At 40.2% G+C, this 16,885-nt stretch overlaps 1 protein-coding gene across 1 annotated transcript; it reads left to right on the top strand.

Moving 5' to 3' along the window:
* Nucleotides 1–4,661: 4,661 nt before the first annotated feature.
* NPS (neuropeptide S) lies at nt 4,662–15,936 on the top strand. The gene is given in 5 exon segments (XM_075131154.1): nt 4,662–4,718; nt 12,623–12,675; nt 12,820–12,901; nt 15,358–15,504; nt 15,506–15,936. Coding segments are annotated over 5 exon segments (369 nt in total). The 3' UTR covers nt 15,536–15,936.
* Nucleotides 15,937–16,885: the final 949 nt, after the last annotated feature.

Raw genomic sequence — 16,885 nt, 5'->3', positions numbered from 1 at the left:
TGCCTCAAATTAAAAAAAAGTATCCCAGTTAGCTATATATGCACCTGAGCCTCCACTTTCCATGTGTGCTAACAGCATGATCCCCGTAATTCCTTTAACACTGATATTGAGCCCTGTTTACAACAGACAAAAACGTGCTAGTGGAGCACTCCTGAGTGCTGCCTTACAGCTCCGAGGTATGTGTATGCTTTTATGCTCCAGCTAAGCTGCTTATAGAGTGCAAAGTATTCTCAGCTAAGGTTATCATGGATTCTTTGCTGGCTGTACGAGTAGAGCAGCCCTGTCCATTAGAATCAGAACTCTAGAAAGACCTAGTAACATGGTTTTTACTCACACTACTCCTTCTCCCCCTACTTAATTTCTTGGATGAAGGAGTTGGGCCTTCTAGAGAAAAAGACTGTTTCTAGCAATGGATACGCTGGGATCTTGAAGTACAAAATGGAATTTAGTGTCCATGGCTAGGTTTTGGTATTTGGTATTCCGGAAACACAGCTTTGGGTCCCAGTTTGTGAGCTAGAGTGTAGATGATATAAGGATGTATTTCAGTCTACGAGCCCTGTATCACACTGTTGTAATAACTAGGGCTGCAATTTAACCAAATTCTGAGCTCAACTGTAATAAGTGAGTGAAAGTTCTTAAATTGCACAACAGCTTATCATAAATTATGGGAAAAGATGCAAAGGGGAGACAGATTGTATTAGTATAAACAAAAAGGTCAATTGGTATAATTCAAGGACTGTGTTAAGACCATGCCTGATAAACAAGAGAAGTGTGAGACTAGAAATCAATTAATCAAAAGTGGTGTGTCAGAAATTAGGCCTAATTGGTGGACAAAATAATAAGGGGATGGGTTATTCCACCATTACTCCCTTTTTCGGGCCCTAAAAATATTTTGGGGGGAAAATTAGGAGGGAAGGGAATACAAAAATTGCTCACTGAAAGGGAAAGAGTGAGCTTTACAATCATGGCTGCCACCCTCAGCATCTTCTAGGATCTGGGATGTATTGTGATTCTATTAGGCCTTCATCATCCTGATCAACCAGGCAAGAGAGAGGTACCCAGGTGACATCACCACCTTCACCTGATTTGGCTGAACCCTACCTCCCCCCACACACACCTGGTTTCTTCACTTTCCTATCCTTCTACTTTTTCCTTCTATCTAATAAGAGTTTGACTTAGTTGGCCAAGACCATATATTTCACAACACTGCTGTGTTACCAGAGAGTCAGATAAAAGCAACAGCTGAAGCAACCTGATGCTGGTACAAGTTTGCCAGGTCTCAAAGTAGTAGATAAGACCATGTGCTGGTCCTATGTTTCTCCAGCAGTGAGGTTGCAAGTGAGAGTCCACACCGGAGAGAGAAGTTGCATTTCTATCTTTGCTGTTCTTTTCTCTTCCCTCTTGTGTGTGTTTTGTTTTGTTTTCTGGGAAATGGGATCGGATTCTAACAGTAACAAAAACTGCTCCAATCCAGCTCAACTAACTTCTTCTCTTCCTCCACTCCCACTGACAGTTATTACCATCTTTAATACCATCTAAACGACTACCAAATGGGGTTGGGTACGAGAAGAGGAGGATGCTTTATAAAAACTCTTTCCATCTTAAGGGAAATGAAAGAAGGGAAGTCATTAAAATGAAAGTCTTCCTTACTACTTCTCATTTCAAATGCTTCAACATTCCCCCCCCCCTTCTTTTCTATACCTTTAATAAAAGGTTAAAAAAAATTTAATGGTGTGTTTGCCATGGCACTAAGCAAGCTGAGGTCTCCATATACGAAACCCCAACCTTTGTTTAACACTATTTTATGTTGGACAGTGACAGGGTCATATTAACACCTTTTCCTCTTTGGGTCCATTTAGTCCATTGAAATTAATACAACCCTCAGAGAAAATTTGAAAGCACAGTGTTGTCTTGTGATCTGAGTAAGCAGGCAGTAGGATTGTACTGAATTATTTATTTAAGATAACTCCAGAGATCTAAAGAGTTTTCTAGCATCACATTATTATATTTCCTTCCCCTTTCTTCTCTAAACCTCCTTTCATATTCTCCTTGGATTTAGACACAATACCCAGAGCTGACATGTTCCCAAGGATGAAGTTTGTGTAATCCCCACTGAAGTCAATTGAATGTGAAAACACAGGTACAAGTGCAGAATATGGCTCATTGTATTTTAATAAAACCCCATCTAACTTTATTTCCTTACTTCTTATTGCTTACTATCATATATTTTTATCTGGCCAGTAGTATTATTCTCTGCCTGCTGCTCCTATCTCTAAACTATTTAGAGGTCCTTCATTTGAGACTTGGTAATGGGATATGTGTGTGATGCCATGAATATTGCATTATGACACCACGGAAAGTCTCAGGAGAAGTGAACAAGATGATCATGCTGCAGAGATCTAAACTTTCAGTTAGGTGCAAATGCTCTTGTGCTTGTTGTTATGGGAAACAATATGTAGACAAAAGGCCTGACTGTTCAGTGATGGTTTCTAATTTTTCTTTTTTCTTTTGTTTTTAATAGGATCCTGTTGGTAACTTGGCTGATATTAAAAGTGGCTTGTATAGTTCCTTTAAAAAAAAAAAAGAATCCCCAACAAACAATATTCCTATCTTCCTTCACAACCAGCCAAACAAAATAAATTATCCCAATCCTCAAATAACCCTGTCTCACTGTGATTACAGATTATCTGCCTCACCTGATCCAGAGCTCACTGAACTGCTAATAATATACCAGATGGTTTAAGAACTGTTTTTCTTTCTAGCACTAGTTAAACCTGGAATGTGAAGGGCTCTAAGAATACAGCAGAAGATGAGATTTGTTGATATTGGACACTGAACGGTTTGTATTGCATTTAACATTAGAAAAATGCCTCTAACACTCAAAACACATAATCGATTTTAGCAGGTTGCAATCTAAGTTTTATCCAATGTCAGGTTTTTCTCCTGACACAGCATATAGACAAGGTGATAAACTCAGATCTAAAGATAAACATATAGAATATATTTAGTGATCTCATGTATACTAAGAGAATGGTTTCCCAGGCAACAATAATATTTTCAGACATAATAGGGTCCAGGAGCTCAGCTTTGCCCATATTCCTTTCTTGGTGGTACAGAATGCTTTCCCATTTTTGTTGACATTGGGAGAGCAAATCTGGTGAGCTGGCTCGGAACTTTCCCCTCAGAGGTTTGGGTGATTTGATGGGTGAAATGCAGTGAATGAAGGATATAGGATTGCTCAGGTTCAAAGGAATTAGGCAAACACCGAGAGATAAAGGCTGTGCCCCCATTATAGAATGCTCCTCATGCAGCTAAGAGGACATTAGAAGTGAGGGCAGCATCTGTAAACCAAATGAGACAGGCAGGCAAGCATATAACCAATTAGTACCAAGTGCACTGTATCCACAGATAGGATATATCCAGTTCTCAATATAAATTGTAATAATACTACATAATAAGTAAAAAAATGGCTGGTGAGGCTAAGGGATTTAGCCATCTGGTGCATACCTCTAGACCACTTCTGTCTTATTGCCATTGATTAATTTTCGGGGGGGGGGGAGGGGAAGGAGCACTTTTCTGTGCTGGGAACTTGCTATGAAGTTTGGAAGGACTCTGGGCTGGACACCTGTGTAGCCTCCGGAAGCGCATAGACTTCATCAGCAGGATGTACATGGAGATGGGACGGAGGACATTAGCCTGATGACTGCAGTGGCACCAGAGGAAGGAGGAGAACTGGCTGCTGGGCACTTTGGGCAGTAGACAGTGCTCCAGCCCCCACCCAGGCCCCCTGTCCATTGAGGTCAAGAACCAGTATGCTGTTCTAGCAGCAGGAGGTGTGAGGAGCAGACCCCGACATCTGAGGAGGAGGAGCCACCTTCTCCAAAGACTGAGAGGCTCACAACCATCACACCAAAAAGGAGGAGACATAGAGTGCTATGCTCGGGACTCCCTTCTGAGGGAGACTGAAACATCCATCTGACAACCTGACATGATGTCCCAGGAAGTGTGCTGCATGCCTGGAGCCTGCATCCAAGATGTTATGGAAAGGCTGCTGAGGCTCATTCATCTCTCTGGCCACTACCCTATGCTGCTTATCTACTTGGGAACTAATGATACTACCAGGTAGGACCCTAAACAGATAAGCAATGATTACTGGGCTCTGGGAGCAAGGGTGAAGGAGTCAGGGGGGTGCAGGTTTTGTTTTCACCCATCTTCCCAGTCAAAGGTAAGAGCCCAGGGAGGGGCACAAGCATCATGGAGATGGCTGAATGGATGGCTTTGGCTTTCTGTACCAGGGTGTTCGGGGAAGGAGGACTGCTGGGAAGAGATGGGCTCCACCTAACCAAGAAAGGGGAGAAGGATTACACTTTATTCTTTGCAATGTCTGCTTCCCATTATCGAGGAACATAGACACACCATATTTGTTCAGAACAATGGTCCATTGACTATTCTGTCTTCAAAATGGTCAGTATCAGCTGTCTCTGTGGAACATAAAAGGAAACCCTGCTGTAGGCAGTTATAGGATAGTCTGCTCACAGGGAAAATGTCTTCCTCTTAGTATTGGTAATCCTTATTACTGATTAAAGAGTGTCATTAATAGACTCGAAAATGAGTCCTGTCTAGTCCTCCTCAGCCAGATTAATAGGGACCTTAAAGTTAAAATGGGAATTCAGAAGGCCAAAAAGGCAATGAAACAAGTAGACACATTAAATACTAATGTAAGTGACAAAACAATAATGGTTACAGAGGAAACACCCTAAGGACATACTCATGTCAGTGTGCTAAATTAGCATTATTAACTGTGGAGGGATGCATGATAGCATCCACTCATCTTAGACAGCTTTTAAGGGAGAAAGCTGAAAACTCTGATGTCCCTTGGTATGTGATATTCTTGGATGAACCGTTTTATTGGGGGTGAAATCACGTTCAATAGCTTACATTCAGACAAAAGGCATGTCAGGCTGGGCACTCAGTTGTACGACAGCAACATTAGCTTTATTCTACATGAGGACCTTTATGCCAGCAATGATAGTCATCAAATAATGATCTGGGGCTGACATTTGCAGTAGTAGTAAAGCTCCTTGCTGTCAGTCATAAACTTAACAAAGAGTACCATCTGATAACTGATGACTAGAGCTGTGTAGGTATTGAGCTACCTGCTCTCACCCTCTCCCTCCAACTTATGGGCTTTTTGTCTCCTGGCTGAATGCTGTAGCAAGGCAGAATAATGGTTTGATTTTATCTTTTTTACCAGTGGTAATTTAAAAATATTTGTGTATACACACCGTGAAACTTGCTCGAGTGTGAAGTGGCCACTTTAAAACATCCCCAGGTTTTCTGTAGTTTAGTAAGACACTCATGTAAAGACCTTCTAGGCAAAAAGTTTTTGATGGGTTGGGTGATCCCTTAGAGCAGGTTGTAGTGTGAAAGAGTATCTGCTGTGGACACGGTAGAAAGAAAATAAATACTAATTAAAGGGACATATTGGCCAGGCATAATGGAAACTAGTTCTTACAAGCTGAGTTTTGGAGAAGGGACTTACCCAAACTCCCTCCTCACTCTCAAATGATGCACCAGTTGCTAGAGTCCATGTTGCCAGTCACTTATGCAGGCAGGTCTGTCTCTTGTATGGAAAATATGGACCAGCCTCCATTAATCCCAAATCAATCTCTAATTTGTAGGAGGGCTGAATTCCACTTTATCCCAAATGATCAAATTTATGAGGCCACGAACCTTCATTTATGTGTGGTCTAAATAATTTGTTTAATCATTTTGCAAGGACTATGGGCATCAAGATACAGCTTACATACTGCTTAGCCGGCATTGCCTGCATCATCACCCCTAGTCCTAAGTGGCTCTACCTGGGGCATTGAGGGGACCTCCAGTTAATGGGCCTGCTGATCTGCATTTCACTTTCAGGGATACACTGCTGTAATTAAAAACTTGCCAAACTGTCAGTACCTTATCCCTTCCTAGTTATAAAGCCCTATTTATCCAGTGTGTAAAAGGTGGTGACATGCAGTGTAAATTTCTTGGCTTTTTCCTCTAGTTTCCTCCTCTTGCTTACTGCTCTAAGTACTGGCTCTAAGGCCTGATCTACACTTAAAAATTAGATCTACCTAGCTACATCACTCAGGGCTGTCAAAAATTTTGCACTCAGAGCACTGTAGTTAGATTGACATCACCCACGGTGTAGGTTGAAATTCTTCCATCAACCTAGCTATCACCTCTTGGAGAAGTGTTTAACTACATATATGGAAAACCCCTTTTTGTCAATATAGGAAGCATCTACACTATGGTGATACAGCAACACAGCTGCAACACCATAAATGAGCCACTGTAGTGTAGACATACCCTAACTAACCCTCCCAGTAGCCAAAGATCTGCAGATTTCTGTTGCATTGATTGTCTCCCAACGTGGTGGTTGACTGCCTGGCTATCACAATGATTGGTCTGTGTCCCACCCTTCTTTTCCTTTCCCTTACTATGTTACATAACACTATGGTAGCTGAGTACCTTAAAGAGTAGAGCAATTGAAGTTTGGTAGCTTTATGCTAGGTGAGCTTCCTTAGATCTGATGACTCTTTAGCCAGAAGATTTAACTTATGCCTTAGAAAAATGGTCACCATTACAACCTCCACCCCCAAAAGCCACCCAGTCGTTGATTCCCACTCATTGATTATTTCCTTGGCAAACGCCCTCAGCATGTCGCTGAAGGAACAGGATGCTGGGACAGGTATAGCAAGGTTTTAGAAACCCTACTGGAAAATTGCTCCTGGCCACACTCTGGTGGTTTGGTTTGTGGATAAGCTGTAGTAAGTGGCTGTAGAGAAGTGTACTGCACTGGAGGTTTCAGGGTAGAGGGAGGGCCACAGTGGAAGTCACCCGAGCATTAGAACAAGACAGCTAAGCTGAGAAGCAAGAGTGAGACCCAGCACCCAAAGGAGAAACTACATCCCAATAGGAAAATCGATTCCCCACTGGCAGATGATGAGTGGTGGATTGGTTGGTTCTAGGGCTGAGCAACTGTTGGGGAGTAAGACCAGAAGAGAATAATGCCTCTCTGGTGGCAAGGAATACATTGTGAGGAGACATCTGCTAGAGATCATAGATCTTGGTTTTGACATCCATAGTTCAAAGTCAAATGGGAGACGGAAGAAACAGACTGGACCCTTGCCGAATACTTGCTCTTGTGGCCACTTGATGTCAGAGTAGCAAATAGAAATGACAGGCACTATCTGGGGGCTGCAGGCCATAACCATCAGTCATAAATCCCAGCTTCGCTCACTCTCCCAGCAGCCATGGAGACACATTGGCTTGGGGAGGTCAGAATTCTAATCTTCACATTGACTGACAAGTAAAACTCATGCTGCTCACCTGTCCACCTGCCCAAGAGAGCTGTTGGAGTGTGGGGATTAAGAGAGCTGCTGGTCTACTTTTATATCCTCCTACTGCCCATAAAAGCCTGTACAAACTGAAATGTGACTATATGTTAAGAAACTGAAATATATTTACTATACATAAAAATGGATAGGGCTAGACAGTGATGATGAAGTTACAGGTGAATCACCTATTAAGACAGTGTATCCTGTACATAATAGGCCTAATTATCTTCCATTACCTTGATGTAAATCCATTGAAGTCAAAGAAATTTGTCTGGCTTTGCACTAGGGCAACTGAGAGCATGGTTCAATCCTCCCTAATAAACATGGTGCCAACTAAAATACTTAGAGCAAAATAGTGATCTGCTAAGTTTCAGAAACCATGTTCTAGTAATGCTAGATAAAGGTTTGATAGATCGATTAAAGTTAATAGGAACTTCCCATCAGGGCCAGTCCACAACATTTTGGCACCTGAAGCGGGGAGCTCAAATGACGCCCTCATATCCATAGGCGCTGACTCCTTGGGTGCTCCGGGGCTGGAGCACCTACGGGGAAAAATTGGTGGGTGCTCTGCACCCACCGGCAGCTCCCTGCCCTGCCCCAGCTCACCTCCACCTCCGCTCCGCCTCTGCCCCTGAGCATGCTGCCGCGTCCTGCTTCTCCCCCCTCACTCCCAGCGCTTGCGCCGTGGAACAGCTGTTTTGCACGGCAAGCCTGGGAGGGAGGGGGGGAAAGCGGTGTGCTTAGGGGAGGAGGCAGGGCTGGGGTGGGGATTGGGGAGGGATCCAATAGGGGCAGAGAGGGGCGGGGACTTTGGGCAGGGGTGGAGTAGGGGTGGGACCAGGGGCAGGAAGGGCGTGAGCACCCACCGGTGCAGAAAAAAGTTGTCACCTGTGCCCATACCCCCTTGCTTGGGCCAAAACTTTGAAAGGTCTCAATTCTCACTTCTTCCTCTTCTACTCCTCTCATGGTATTGCTCTGCTACCTACCCCAATAAAGGAGAACTAACTTTAAATGCCTTGTTCAAAAATTTTAAGTAACACTTAACTTTCATATGCCTGAACAGCTGATGTAACTTTTCTTGTCTGCATAGTAAACACTGGCATTTTTATCTGTTTGAATAATCAAAGTGGTGCTTTCCGTGCCTTCTTGGGTGCAAAGATTTGAACTGCTTCCTGAAGATCCACAGTCTGGGCCAGCTCATGGTCTATTGAGTTGGTTGCAAGGCCAACCAACCTCTCCTGTGTCATTGTGGAGCGTCGATGTGTTTTTATTAACTTCAGCTTGGAGAAGCTGCGTTCTCCACTGGCAACTGTTACAGGAAGTGTTAGAAGTATGCGTAGAGCAACAAAAGCATTTGGAAAGAGGGTGGTCATCTTATTTGTGCACATATATTCCAGAACAGCCTTTGGAGTTGATCCTGCTGAAATGTATCTTGAAAGGGCTTTCAGTTCATCACCTAAATCACTCAAATCAGTATCATGCATGTCATCATGTGTCAACACTGTCTCTAGTGCCCTGCATTGTTGGTGTAGGTCTTCTTCAGGTATAATGAGGAGTTTTGGAATATCATACAACATCCCAAATATACTGCCGTGTTCCTTGAGCTGCATGAAATGTTCTTCAACTGACTGTATTGCACAATCTAGCACCTGGTTAAAGAATTCAACTTTGAATTGTTGTTGGGGTCTCTTATGGGATTATCCTGTGCCTTGTAATCAAAATATCATCTTCTTCGGTGACTCTTGTATTCTTGAATGGGTGGGAAAATAGCTTCAGTGTGAAGTTTCTCTGCCAACTTCTGTGCACTCTTCAGCACATTTTGAAATGCCTCATCTGACCGGTAAGACTGTAGGTCTGACTTTGCTTTGTCCAATTGTTCCATTGCTCCAGATATATCAAGGTCAACACCTTTGAGTCTCTTGCTTACAACATTTATTTCAAACAGTATGTCATGTCACAACACTAAGCCACACAGAAATTGGAAGTTATGTATGTTTCTGGTGATTCCATTTCTCTCTGCCACTGTTCTCCCACAAACAGTTCCTGTCATAGCATTATCCTCCATAATGGCAACTATGGCATCATCTATCTTCCCAATTTGGTGTTTGATAGGCTTTATCGCCTCCATTTGACTTTCCCATCATGTGGCACTCAATGGTTTCAGTGTTATAGAGGATGTTCCCAGATGTTGCTTCAAAATTTGCCATTGATGAGTTGAGGCAGAGAAAAATACATAGATGCTTTGAATTACATTAAAAAATTCAGCAGCCTCACTAGAAGCTGATCCTGCATCACTGACCACCAAGTGCAATGAATGAGAACTGCATGGGACAAAAAAAGCTCGAGGGATTAACTCTCGGATCTGTGTCTGCACACTTCTGTTCTTTCCTCTCATGTTGGCACCTGACCTCTCATGTCAGCTATCACAATTCCTGTATCTTCCAGCTTTTTAAGAAGCACATTTGTCATACCAGCTCCTGTAGTATCATCAATGTCAATAAATTCTAGAAAATGCTCTCTGACAGTCACCATTGCAGGGACATTTTCACTAGGTTCTGTTGTTGTTACAAAACGCACTCTTAAAGTAATTTGTTCCGTATGGCTGATGTCAAGTGTGCAGTCCAGAATAACAGAGTAATATCTTGCTGACTTCAGATCTGCTACAATCTTGTGTTTGACTTTTGTTGTCAGTAACTGTATGATCTCATTTTGAATTGTTTTTCCAAGGTAGTGGTGTGTGTACATTTCTTGGGTGCTGACTCGTCTTAGATGCTCCTGGAGTACAGCATCAACTCAGCCATCAGCTCCACAATTTTAAGGAAGTTTCCATTGTTTGGCACATACAGCTGATCTGAAGTGCCATGCAGTGCTACGTTTTGGGTAGCAAGCATTCTCACAATGGCAGTGAGCCTTCTCAGAACATTTTGCCAGTAAAGAGACTCTGACACAATCTTCTCTTGATGCTGATCATCTATGGTGGCCTATAACCTTCTTCTCATCTCAAGCTCTTTCCACCTGTGGAATGCTCTCTGGTGATTTGCTGCCACCTCATGGCATGCCTGATTTCTAGCCAGATTTTTCCAGTCCTTTGTTCCTGTAGAACCCAATGTGGCTGGAACATTAGACTGGAAGAGTTTGCAACAAAAACAGTATGCAGCATTCTGTGTTTTTGAGTACATAAGCCTCTCCACTTTGTCACCATTGGGGATTTCACACCAGTAATGTGTTGGATGGAAACTTCTATTTTCATTGTCTTTAGGGAACATGAAGTTTTTCACTTGCTTTGGCCCATGCAGTACAAGGAAGTCCCTCAGGCTACTGCTCAAGTGGGTCCGCAGTCCTGGATCATCTAGACTTAAGGAACTAAACTCAGCAGCAGCTGTTTCTTGCAGCTCCACCACACTCTTCTCTGATCTACACTTTTCTTCAGGAATGTGCATGGTTACATCCATTTGAGATGGAGATATGGATGCTGCAGTAGCTGCCAGGTCACCTGCACTCTGACTAACTGGAAGATCAGGCATCTCCTCATCACTCACATCCTCACTGGGACCAGAAGGCTCACTGTGAACATTTGTGTCTAGGTATCTCAGGAGAGCTCCTTCCTGCTTATATAGAAAAGCTTCCTTTGCTTGCTTTCTTTTTCTGAATGCTGCCCCAGGGAGGGTGTTTTCTTCTTTCGCTCATGACTGCTGTTCTCTGCCAGCTATAGTGGCTCTCAACACTCAGTTGAAGTTCAGGGACAAATAAGCAGGCTGGTAGCAGGGCCTGAGTGAGGGAAGATATCAGCGTCTTAAGGGCCTAACTGGCATCTACTACTTCAGTTGACTGCCTGTTCTCCTCAGGTGGGTTCAGGGAAGCAGCAGGAAACAGGAAGCTCCCTGAGAAGCTGGTGTTAATCAGTCCAGGCTCCTGGGGGTGCTGGAGGGGTACATAAGAGGCTCCTCCTCCTCTCTCTCCCTGCAGCTCCTGGTGCTTTCTGTTATTCCCTCTCACCTTTTCTCCTGCTTGCCTGTTATGTCTCTTGTGCTCTCCTTCCTCCAGCACCCAACACCATCTCTGTGCATCTAGAGCAGAGAGAATCCATCTGCACCAGCAGCAGACACAATTTTCTACACTCTGGGTCCTCATGGCTCCCCTCTTGTCCCCCACAGTCTGGCACCTGAGGCGGCCGCCTCAGTTCACCTCATGGTAAGGCCAGCCCTGCTTCCCATCAATAAACAAACAATAACATCAGCAGGTACTGCATGCACAGGCCGATAGATTGATTTAATTATTGAAGCTGGGGTGGAGTAAGATAGTGTCTGCAAGAGAAGAAATTAAAGTCCAGATGATAATTCCAAGAAGTCCAGACAAAGAGTAAATTAAATGTTATACTGACACAGACACTAGCATCCCGGTGCACTTAGGTTAGGCTCATGGTTTCTGAATATGAATCTAGTTCCATTTGGACCTTGTCAAACTGAACAATCAAACCATTTTAGCTGGAATTGTATTAAATGGAAGTTTAAACATCATTAAAAACTCAGTACAGATGAGACCTAAACAATATTCATAGTAAGGTCTGCAAAATGGTGGGACTTCCATGGTGCAATGTGTGGGTTTTCTAAAAGGACCAGATCATGCATGTGAGTAGGGCATTGGCCCCAACATCTTGCTCTAGCTGTAAGAAAGTCAGTTCATTTCAAGAGTCTTATAAATATTGTCTATCTGCTTAGTCTGGTAATAAACGACAAATAGTGGAATGTACCGTATAAAACAAAAATACAATTCATGACAGAAGTTAAACAGATTTTTGCTGAGATAAAAAAAGTCCTTGGAAATATTTATTGTTTCTGATCTCAAAGAATTATAATCTGCTTTGAGGAACTGGCAGTTGAAAATACATTTTGACTACTTTTTGTATGCTACTAGGTGTGCATGACACATGTATAGGGTTAATATAGTATACAGTAATTGATGAAACTCTTGTTAAAATAAATTTTTGTGGAACCTTGAGACCTTTTACCATTTGTGCCATGATAAAGGGTCGGAAGTAAAGTCACTTGAAGGACATTTTAATGGCAACACTTTTAATGAAGTCAATTGGTAGTTTTATAATGGCAGCTGTGTGTGTGTTCTTGCCATTTTCCCATTTAAAAAGAATAAAAGGCCAACCAAGGACCAGTCAGTCAAACTGAAATAGGATTTGATGACATTTTCACTCCTGAACTCTTGGTATAAAATGGTCATCTAAGAAAGAACTGATAGGAAATGTGAGAAATTTGGCAATAAAACTGCGTAATTGCACGTAAGTGCTGAAAGAAAAAAATGATCAGCTAAAGATATTGCACTTTATATTATATCTTTGGAAAGTTTGTATTGGTGTATATGTATGTATATATTAAGTTTTCCTTTTAAAAAAAGTTAAACTAATTTGAGTTTTTCCTTGCAGTCTGTTCAGGTTAAACTTCATTTTAATTATTTGGATCTCAACAATGCACCTGTGGGGGTGTTACCCAACTGTCCCTTCTACGGTAAGCTACAATCCTTGAACATCATCTACTTCATCTATTTTAAATAGATATTTTAGTTAAATTTAGGTGGATTACTTTTAAACACTATTTGATCAAACTTGTTTTTATGTTAAAAGTGTAGAATAAATATGACTATCAAATGTTGCTTGTTGTGAAGAATTTTTGCTTTAGTTGCTAGCAAGGTAGACAGGATTCTCGCTAAAAGAATCTATTCAGCATGAAGTGTTTATGCTTTTGTGCATGGGATGCAGCTTTTGCAGTGGTTCAGCCATGGGACTGAGAATGGGAAGCACTGAATTCTGACACTGACTTCCACTCCATTTCATCTCTCTATATGAGCTTCCCCATCTGTAAAATAGAAATAACACGTATTTACTTCATACTGTTATTAGTTATTATTTGTAAAGTACTGTAACTGTTAGGGATTCTTAATAGGTTTGTATGCTGAAGGATAACTCCCAAGCAGTATTGTAGTTGTCTTATTCAAAGGAGCCTATGGGGGAAAAAAATCAGCCTATAGAATGAACAGTAGTATTTTCTCCATATTATGTATCTATGTATTTTAATGAAGTTCTGTAAAGTAGAAGTAAACAGGATATTTTAAAAGCAGTGCATACCAATATTTGATGTCTGGGATGGGGGAAATTACAATAGTAGAATATTAAACTTTATGTGAAGTGCCCCATGAAAGATTATGCAAACATGTTCTGATTTAGATGTCTTGCTCCAAATAGTAATTAAGTGTGTTCAATTTCCATGTTGGGATGTAGTTTTATTTAAACTATTTTGCTGTATTTCTTTGTAACTAGAATATTATTTCTTGGAATCTTAGTTGGGATTCCCTTTTTTTCCTTTGAGGCATATATTTTGTATCACCAGATTTTCATTAATGAACTCTATCTCCACTACAAATAGTATCTACTTGAGAGATTGTTTTCTTTTTATATTGATGTGGAGTTCAAAGTAATCTTCATCAATCAGTCTTGTGATTTTTGTGTGTATGTTTTATTTGTGTCACTATTTAATACTGTTTCATCTTTGATCATATATTGTTTAGACCTATTTTGAGCCATTTGACTAGCCATATTTAATTTCAGCTCTCATTATGGCAATGATATAGTTTGTCAAATGCTTTTTTATTGTTTAATATATGCCCAATGCCTTTCACTTTCAAATAAGATTAACAGAATGATGACCTTGTTATCCATTAGTACAAATCCTTATATGGGTTGCAATGATGTCTCTAGAATCTTGAGATGGAATTTGCTTGCTTTATGCTTCTTGAAGATTTTATTTTTTTTTTATAAAAATGGAGAATATCAATTTGTAAGAAAGCCATAAACAGAGAGATTTTGTAATCCAGTGGATGGGGTGTGCTACTGGGAATTTGCCTCAAACTCTCTGGGTGACCTTAGACAAATCATAATAATAATACCCATCTTTTGTAAAGTGTTTAGAGATCTATTAATGAGAATATTATTAAGTAGTAGATGGTATTATTATAAATAATTAAGTACCAGATCAATACTAATATTCCATGGGAATTTTGCCATTGACTTCAGTGGAGCCAGATTTTTACCTCATTGCTTTATATTTAGTGACTTCTCAAACATTAAGCTGAAGATATGTACACATAGACATATACGGTATGTATATTGTACAATATATACCTCCTATTGACTGCTACTGTAATAGGATGAAAGGCTTTACATAACTACTGTATGAGAGGATAGAAAATATAGCTAATTATGGCTCCCTTGGTATGTATTTTATACATTTTTATAATTGTAAAATACAGTAAAAGCTCGATGTGTATGTGTGTGAGAGAAAGAAAGAGAAAGGGGGAGAGAGAGAGAGAGAAAGATACCAGACTACTTAAATGCAAATCAAAAATATTTCTGTCATTATTAAGAAACATAATCATTACTGTAACTATAATAGCGAAAGAGAAACCCCAAAAGCTGCTGTGCATTACAGATGTTTCCATTTCCGGTGTTATCTATCTTTTAAACTAAATAGATTCCACATAAATCGTAGTGAAATTGCTGTTACATTATTAATAGAAAAATCTTATTTTATAATGGCAAATGGGTACTGTATTCTAGAGGAAAGTGACTGTCACCTGCCACAACAGATAACATCATTCGTGCTACATTGAAAATAACATGTTTCGGATAATAAAAATAACTAGACATATCAGAATTTTATACAGGTAAAACACCACTTACATTTTCAGAAAAGCTATAAAAACATCCGATTTGGATACTTTTAAACCAAAGCAAATAATAGTTAATCCTTGTCATTTTAAGCGTAAATTACTTTTTTGTCTTTCGGCTTTGCTTTTTACAGTGGGCAAGTCCCAGCAAATGTGCAAATCCATAATTATGGCTTTTCTGATCTGTGATATATATTTTTAAAATCTTCTGAGCAATAATCCTTTTTATTTGAATTGCCAGCTGTCCAGGAAATCTGATTACTGTCTCATCCTGCTGAATAGCTGCTTAGCCAAGCTGGACAGGAGTGAAGAATTGACTTTTCTAAAACCTTTCGTGGAGAAGTCTTTCATTAAAAGGTCCTTTTGCAATGGAGTTGGATCAGGAATTTAAAAAAACTTCCTTTCAAAGAGCAAAGTAATAAATAACTGTTCAAGAAAGTATCCTCAACTTTAGCATCTAACATTTAACTGTGAAGTTAAAATAATTTGCAATGTATTTCTGTGATAAAACCAAAAGAGACAAATGTATCAGCACGTTCATAATGTAAACAGATGTTTATTTCAAATAGTGCAAGCCAAGTGAAGCAGATCAAATTGTTCAGTACAGGCATTGTTTTCAAAGTTACAATATCATATAGTTTTGTATTGATATAAATATGTTTTCAGCTGGTTAATTCCCCGTTTGTAAGACTGCAGATTTAATCAAATTGCTCTTGATTAACACAAAAATAGTTTTCAGAGTAACAGCCGTGTTAGTCTGTATTCGCAAAAAGAAAAGGAGTACTTGTGGCACCTTAGAGACTAACCAATTTATTTGAGCATGAGAAAGCTCATGCTCAAATAAATTGGTTAGTCTCTAAGGTGCCACAAGTACTCCTTTTCTTTTTACAAAAATAGTTCTGTGCTTTGAAAGCATGCACACATGCAACCAACCTTTCGGATGGCAGCATTGTATCCTACATATGCTCATCTTTGGTCTAAAAGATACCCTCATGGTTAATGCAGGGCATAGCTGCACTTTATTGGCCTGATTCTCATTTCCATGAAGACCACTTTACACCACTCTGGTAATATGAAGAGGGTCTTAAAATGTAATTTAAGACATCTTTACACTGCTCTAGAGGTGTAAAGGGCCATTCCTGAAAAAAAGAATCAGGCACTATGTTTAAACTCTAATTTATTTTTAATATAGTTATTTAAAATGACTTCAGCAGGAAGTAATCTCTTGAGATGTCATTCATTTTCAGGAGTGTCCTGGGAAATCATTCAAAGTCACTGTAGCAGCGCATGTCCCTTTGCTTCAATTAATCAATTAATGTAGGCAACAAACATCTGATGATATCTGCCAAATGTAGGGCTTGCCAATTTTCTGCTGTTATGGTTGTTCTCTAATGAATAGTGGTCCATTTTTGTTTTTTCTTTGCTGTAAAGTAACTGGTTAGATGTTTGTTCTCAAAATATTGTAGATTTTGTCAGCTGGAAAGGTCATCTGCTGAGTTACATTATTTGTGTGAATTTTACCTTGTGGCCATTTCCTTCAAAAAGTGATGTAACAAACTCTGAATGTTGGCTTAAAAATGTAGCAATGTGTATTTGTTCAGATGCATTTTGAATTCTAAAAAAACTATTAATAAATCAATGTATGGATCATTTCACATATCTCATTTGTAACATTATGAAGAATGAAGTGGTGTTATTAGACTGGAATAGTGTTTATTTGTCTGAAGTGTCACAAAAGGAACATTGTCATTAATCACTGTTTTCATTTT

Source organism: Caretta caretta, chromosome 7, assembly GCF_965140235.1.
Source record: "Caretta caretta isolate rCarCar2 chromosome 7, rCarCar1.hap1, whole genome shotgun sequence".
NCBI classification, from domain to species: domain Eukaryota; kingdom Metazoa; phylum Chordata; order Testudines; family Cheloniidae; genus Caretta; species Caretta caretta.
Note: the sequence above shows the minus strand (reverse complement) of the source record. Positions and strands in the feature narration are given on the sequence as shown.